Source organism: Octopus bimaculoides, chromosome 5 (assembly GCF_001194135.2).
Source record: "Octopus bimaculoides isolate UCB-OBI-ISO-001 chromosome 5, ASM119413v2, whole genome shotgun sequence".
In the NCBI taxonomy this organism is placed as follows: domain Eukaryota; kingdom Metazoa; phylum Mollusca; class Cephalopoda; order Octopoda; family Octopodidae; genus Octopus; species Octopus bimaculoides.
In genome coordinates, this window is record NC_068985.1 from 42424885 (window position 1) to 42432261 (window position 7377).

General features: G+C 37.1%; 1 protein-coding gene across 1 annotated transcript in view; it reads right to left on the reverse strand.

Annotated features, from left to right (window-relative positions):
* LOC106876066 (chitotriosidase-1) overlaps positions 1-7377 on the reverse strand; it is a 28220-nt gene that overhangs the window by 16562 nt on the left and 4281 nt on the right. The window contains exons 2-4 of the mRNA XM_014924473.2: positions 6215-6467; positions 3881-3996; positions 2222-2348 (exon numbers count right to left, since the gene is read on the reverse strand). Coding sequence (XP_014779959.1) covers positions 2222-2348; positions 3881-3996; positions 6215-6467 — 496 coding nt within the window. The remainder of the gene's footprint in view (positions 1-2221; positions 2349-3880; positions 3997-6214; positions 6468-7377) is intronic.

The window sequence follows — 7377 nt, forward strand, 5'->3', positions numbered from 1 at the left end:
ATATATGCATATGTGGGCACAGGACGTCGCGACACGTGTACAACAAAAATATACGAAGTACGAGTACATGGAATATGAACTATTTTTTCGAACAACGAAAGACACAAATGGAAAACAAAACAAACAACACAAAAAACGACCCTTCATCAGTTTTTGGCTGTTTTTCTACTCTCGTATTTCGAGCATTTAACAAGATACGCTTTCGATAAAACAGTTGCTCCTGCAAAGCAAATTAAATCAAATTTGGGTTTTTGCGGAGGGTCAAAATTGGTAACACAAACAGGAGAGTGAAAACAAACAAGAAGGGCTGCTAAACCTAAACTAGGTTGTGGTGGCGTAAATCAAGCTTGGACAGGAGACAGACAAGAACACGGCTTCTTTGATCCAGCTACAACGGAGAGAAAGAAACACAAGTTAGGAGAAGAAAGATGGCCGATGGTCACGTGGGAGCCACGTGAGCAAGGGAGGAAGAGTGAGGGAGAGAGAGTGACAAACAGAGAAATGTGAAGGGGAGAGGAAAAATGGAGATAGGATAAATGAGAAAAAACAGGAGGGGGAGAAGGGGAGAAAGGGAGAAAGGAAGAGAGAAAAAAGCGAAAAAGTAAAAAAAATAGTAGAGTGCGCATCAGAATTATTAAGGTAAAACTTACTTGGAAGAGGATGCGTGACGTTCAATCATATAATAATATAAATAATTTATATATATATATATATATATATATATATATATATCCCAAACTGCGTGACCTTGGTATCGTTGGAAAAATAGAGGAGTAGATGCATGACTTTTAAAAATTTTGCAGCCAATTGTGCTCTCTATGAGGAGCTAATCAATTCTAAGTGGAGCCCATCATGGAATTGTACAGGGACCACTACTCTCAGACATGCCCTCAGTCATACAGTCAGCCACTCTTACTAGCTCTCTTGATGATACAAAAGTAAAGGATCTTGTTGATAACTCAAGGCTACAGAAAGATCTAAATGAAATATACTAGTGGACTGAATAAAACATGTAGTTCAATACTGAAAAACTTCGACCCACAAACAGATTGCAATTAGAATGCACAAGACTAAGGGTATTGCAATCCTGGAATCAGAATCGGTGCGTGACCTGAGAATCTATATGAGTGGTGATGCATCATTCCGTGTAAGATGGCAACAATGTGCAAGCGACTGGCGAGTTAGATTCTGAGCCCATTCAGAACGTGAAAAAAGGAAACCATATTTATGGAGAACATTCGTTCTCAACCACATGGATTACTGCTCCCTATTATGGTCGCCAAAAAACGTTAAACTAACAGCAGAAATCAAGGCAATCCAAAGCCATTACACCAAAAATAAATGCTTCGATGCAACAGATGGGTTACTGAGGGAGGCTAAAAGAACTGATGGTCGACCCCTTAGAGAGAAAATACGAAGGTTTTCCACCCGCTTTGGGATTGAAAATTGCACCAATCACAGGACTGGACGCCACTGCATACTACCAAAGATACTACCCTCTTTTTCCAGAGTAAGAATCCTATACTGTAACAGTTAAAAGTTCAAAGGCCCACAATTTTTCAATACCTTTCCAAAGGGCCTTTGAGATCTACGAGGAGTAGATGTGGATATGTTCGAAGAATATTTAGACAAAATTTATGAGACTAAATGAACCCACACCGCAACAAGAAATGAAAAGGTCAACTTTGTCCAACTCACTACCTTATCAAAACCGATTCCGAAGACAAGACCAAGAATGACTAACGATTTTAAAAAGTCAATCATGTGTGGTTGTGTGATAAGTCTACTCCACAATCATATGGTTCCGGTGCAGCACCTTGGGCAAATGTCTTCTACCAAAGCTTTGTAGTGGATTTGGTAATCAGAGACTGAAATAAGTCTGGTCTATCATGTGTGTATGTGTGTGTGTGTGTGTGTTCACCCACCAGTGCTTAACAACCGATGTTGGTTTGTTTGTGTCCCCGCAGGTTAGCGGTTCGGCGAACGAGTCCAAGAGAATAAGTATCAGGCTTTAAAAAAATAAGTGCTGGGGTCGATTTGTTCGACTAAAAAGCCTTTCAAGGCGGTGCATTAAAGTATTTTTTAGTCCGACAAATCTATAATTTGTTTCAGCCTAATAACTGGGAAAAGTAAATGATAAATAAAAGATAACGTTCCTTCCTTTTTGTCATTTTGAATATAAAATATATTAGAACTTGATGCGTTGACAAGCCATACTTACGACACTTCTTTCGTAGTCCACCCCAGTTGTGAAGGTACCAGAGTAAAGAGCACTGGGGTGCATCGCATACTCAGCATCTTTAGGTGAATAAAAGTCGTACGACATAATTGATATTACATCAACAGATCTGGAAATGAAAAGGAAAAGAAAAGCTATTGTTTTTAGTCAAATTCTATTTGAATTCTAACTTTAAATTTCGTTAATTTTTATTCTTTAATTGAATCTATTTGATGGTTATTGAAATTCTGTTTGAATTTTAGTCCCAGTTTATCACTTCCACTTCCTCTTCTCATCTTATCACTTCCCCTTCCCCAAAATGTCACGCAGTGGGAGTGAGCCCGGAACCATATGGTTGGAAAGCAAACTTCTTACCACACAGCCATGCTTGTGTGTGTGTGTGTGTATGGAGAGAGTGAGAGAGACAGAGAGAGAGAAGGGAGACAGACAGAGAGAGAGGGGAGACAGAAAGAGAGAGAGAGGAGACAGAAAGAGAGAGAGAGGAGACAGAAAGAAAGAGAGAGAGGAGGCAGAAAGACAGAGGAAGAGAGAGTGGAGGCAGAAAGACAGAGGAAGGGAGAGAGGTAGTAATGTAGATAAACACAGTTAGGTTTGATGTATGTTTACATAGAACACAAAAAATACAGGATTAAAAATAACGAAATTATGTAATGCCTTTACCCGACAACTGCTTCAGGAAGCCCAGAGTTATGTAATGATCATAATTTGCAGATGATAAATGTAAAAAGTTATAGGTATGCAATAAGTGACCAGTCACATGAATATATCACAGTTAGTCCAGTTTCCCTCATCAAAAAAGAAGATTTTCAATTGTAGTTCATACAGTAGTGCCAGAAAATATAACATGTTGAAAGCAGAAAGGAGGTGGAATGAAACTTTAAGAACCAGGATAAGTGGAAGAAGAACACCCGTGAGATGAAAAAGGAAGGGAGAGAAGTAAAAAGAGAGAGAGAGAGAGAGAGAAGAAACGATAAAATTAAAACTAGCCTGTCGAAAGCATACGTCACGAGCAAACAATAAAGCAGTTGGGCATGTCAATTGTCCAGACAAAAAGGCGGAGAGAGATAAGCGTTGAGGTAAAGTAGTTGAGGTGTGGTGATAGAGGTGAAAAATATGATGAGAGAAAGAAAATATGCTATGAGGAGAAAGTAATATGATGCTTTGCAACTTAAATAACGAGTAAAGATATTTAGTCACAACTAAGAGAAATTTTAACGATTTTACATAATAAGCAAATGTGCAATAATATTTATGTTTACAAGAGAAGATTACGTCAAAGAACCTATTGAGTAATTAGGTATTTTAATGGTGTGGAATTGTGAGCGATTTCCTGCAACATAATTCATGAACACCGTGGTTAGTGTTGTAGGGAGTACCCTCACAATCAGGATAATGTATAGGGAATGCTCTGGGACTTGAAGTGCCCTGAATGAAGAATTTGGAGTTTGAATTCAAATTCATTTGAACGCCACTATATGTTTTCTATATTGAGCTTTTCTAGCCCTCACCTACTTACTTTGTGTGTGTGTTGGGGGGGGGTGATGATTAACTCTGGATTTATGTATATAACCTGAACATATTTTACGTCCTTCCATTCCCTGGTGAGGTATAAACAGGCAATTTATATAGAGTTTCACATACTTATTTATAGCATCAATATCGTAGGCTTCATCTATCAATGTTTTTTCAGACCCTACAATAATTCCGAGAAGGAGTTCCTTTTCTTTTGATTCATTCTTAAACGCATCTTTCATTTCCTGAAATTAGAAACGTTTTTAATTAATGAGACAATTAATGTGTATACACACACACACACACACACACACACACACACACAGAGTCACTCACTCACACACAATCACTCACTCACACATACAGACAGACTAAACCACCTGCAAAGAATTCCTTTCAGGCTCAGTAATTTAGTAACCAACATATTACGACCACTGATCCACATAGTTTCCTCTTGATGCCACTTGCACTATTGCTACAATGGTTTCTGCTCTTTTGAACTATCTTCGGAACTACTCTTTTCACCCAACTTCACCTATCCCTCATCATTTTTATCGTGTCTTTGAGTCAAACCCCACAATAAACACAGCAACCGTCTGAAATTCACCCACCCCACCATCTACTTTTTTCCTCCAACTACAAATGTTTGGTCACTGATGGAGTCATTAAAAGCTATTGAATATCATTGAAAAAAAAATAATTACATCGCCTCTAACTCTTTGTCTGTCCTGTGCATCATATGTGACACGCAGAGCATATTTCCCTCGCTTCCATACACCATATATGATACACATTCTCAATTTTTTCAGCCTCTAGAGTAACTTAGGACTTATGAAAAGAAGCCTTTATATTAGCCAGAACGTATGAAAGAAGACTAACTTGTTTTTAAAAACAAGCATGGACGTTTAGAAAAAAATTATGTAACTACTTTGGGCAGGCAAAGGGTTAATTATGAAAATATCAATAGGTTTCAAGAAATAGATTGTAGTACAATACTTAAAGTTTGGCTGTGAATGACAATCGACGGTTATGAAATTCAAATGCGCAATCAATGTCTGAAGCCAGGTTAAGTAACTGACGTTAGAAATATAAGGAAAGTTTTATTAATTATAAGATACAAATCTGAGAAAACCAAAATGTATCTTGTTTTATGGCAATTACAGCAAAATATATTTGAACAACAGTTTTGGATGATATATCCATATTTTGAAATGATTTAGTCAGAGGAGGAAAGGCGACGTCTAAGACCTTCTTTAGGGCCTCCAAGCCTCATGGAAGGAAAGGAAGAAATTATCCTCACACCGAAGATTTAGCTTGAATGCTTTCTGGCTGGCGGAGACACCTCTAAATGTACCCAAGTAAAAGTTGGAACTCTTAAACATTTGTGACAGTGAATCTACAAGCAGATCCAGGATCAATGCAAAGGAGGCACTCAACGGTCAAATGTAGAGGCAATAGATTGATTCTATCACTTGTTTATATTTAAAAAGAAAATTATTAATTTTTTAAAAATTATGCTTAAAATAAATTATCATTTTATTTTAGATATTCTTTCAAACTCCAAATAAACTCCAGGTTCTTGCTTTCTTGTTCCTCTAAAATGACAGACAATGTTGAAAACTGCACTTCTCTTATATATATCTCCTGATTAGATAAGCTACCGACAAACCAGTTGTGGCTGCAACTATACGTGCGATGGTGACCTGTTGATCATCCTACTGCATATGTCTATGACAAGACCAGACTTGGGGATTATGGAAATATAACCCCCTTACCTATCAAGTATTCGGAATATGCAGCCCATGGAGTTATTGCAAAATTTGATTAAATGAGTTGAGAGATTTCTTCACTATCATCCTTAGGCCAAAACGTGTGGTTGATTTATCTTGGCTTGGTGGCAGACACTAAAGATAGTATTGGGTGGACAAAACGGAAATATTAATCTAATCTCTCAACATTTTGAAAAGAAACTAGAGAAGTGAGCAAACATAGGGTAAAGTTGAATCTAGTAAGTTCCTATAAATATTTGACAAGACTATTTAAGTTATTTTTTTAATTACCGTTATTATTAAAAATAAGTGCTAAGGCGGTGAGCTGGCAGATCGTTAGCATAGCGACATTTTGTTCGTTTATACGTTCTGAATTCAAATTTTGCCGAGGCTGACTTTGCATTTTACCATTTCGGGGTCGATAAAATAAGTACCAGTTAAGTCCTAAGGTTGATGTAATCGACTCACCCCACCCCCGAAATTGCTGGCCTTGTACCAAAAATTTGAAACCGATATCTACAGGAAATGTAAGGCTGCGAACTTGCATAATCGTTACAAAATGCATATCGTCATTTTCCCACGGATCTTCAAGTTTTTAGTTCAAATGCCACCAATGTTGACTTTGTCTTTCAACCTTTCGGAATTGCGGCTTATTATTTTTATTTTATTAAAATAAAGAAAGTCTCTAACTCACCTTAAGTAAGTCGCCAAATTTTTCTTTGTCATCTGATTGACTTCCTCTTTTTGTCGGAAATATCCAGCAGATATCTAAACCATCAAAGTTATTTTTGCGAAGGAATGTAATTACGTCTTCGATGAACTTTTTTCTATTGGCTTTGCTAGAAATTACAAGGGTAAATGGAAGAGAACCCATATTCCAACCGCCGACAGCCAACATTGTTTTCAGGTTCTTATGCTTCAATTTAAAATTGTTAACTCTGGTGTACCTGTTCGAAATAGAATATGCGTGAAATTTCGTATCATTTCAAATAAGAATGACAATAACGATGGTTGCTTCTATAGTTAATCACCTTACTAAATATATTACAACATTTTCTAGTCTCTCGATAATAGGTTCAAATACCGTCTTGGACGATTTTGTTCTTCAGTTCTTCAATAAAATATACGCCAATAATTCACTGGAGTCATCTCAAAACATGACATGAAGCTTGTGTTAATCAAAACTCTTGATTTTGAAGAACATATATGTTCTTCAAACAGCAACATTGTAGTTAATAATCATTATTATCATTTCATTTATAGACACAAGACCAGCATTTTTAGGGGAAGGGTAAGTCGATTACATCGATCCCAGTACTCAAATTATTTTATCGACCCCGAAACCTAACGATTTTGCCAGTTCGTCGCCTTAATAATAATAATAATAATAATAATAATAATAATAATAATAATAATAATAATAATAATAATAATCCTTTCTACTATAGGCACAATTTGGGGGAGGGGTACAGTTGATCATATCGACCCCAGTACTCAACTAGTCCTTATTTTATCGACTCAGAGAGAATGAAAGGCAAAGTCGACCTCAGTGGAGTTTGAACTCAGAACATAGCGACAGACTAAATACCGCGGTTTCAAATCTTGCCACAAAAGTAGCAATTTTGGGAGAAGGGATAAGTCGATTACATCGACATCAGTGTTCAACTGGTATTTATTTTATCAACCCGAGAGGTTGAAAGGCAAAGTCGACTTCGATGAAATTTGAACTCAGAACGTAGCGACGGGCGAAATATCGCTAAGCATTTCGTCCAGCGTGCTAACAATTCTGCCAGCTCACTGCCTTTTATTAATAATAATTCTTTCAACTATAGGCACAAGGCCTGAAATTTTGTGGTG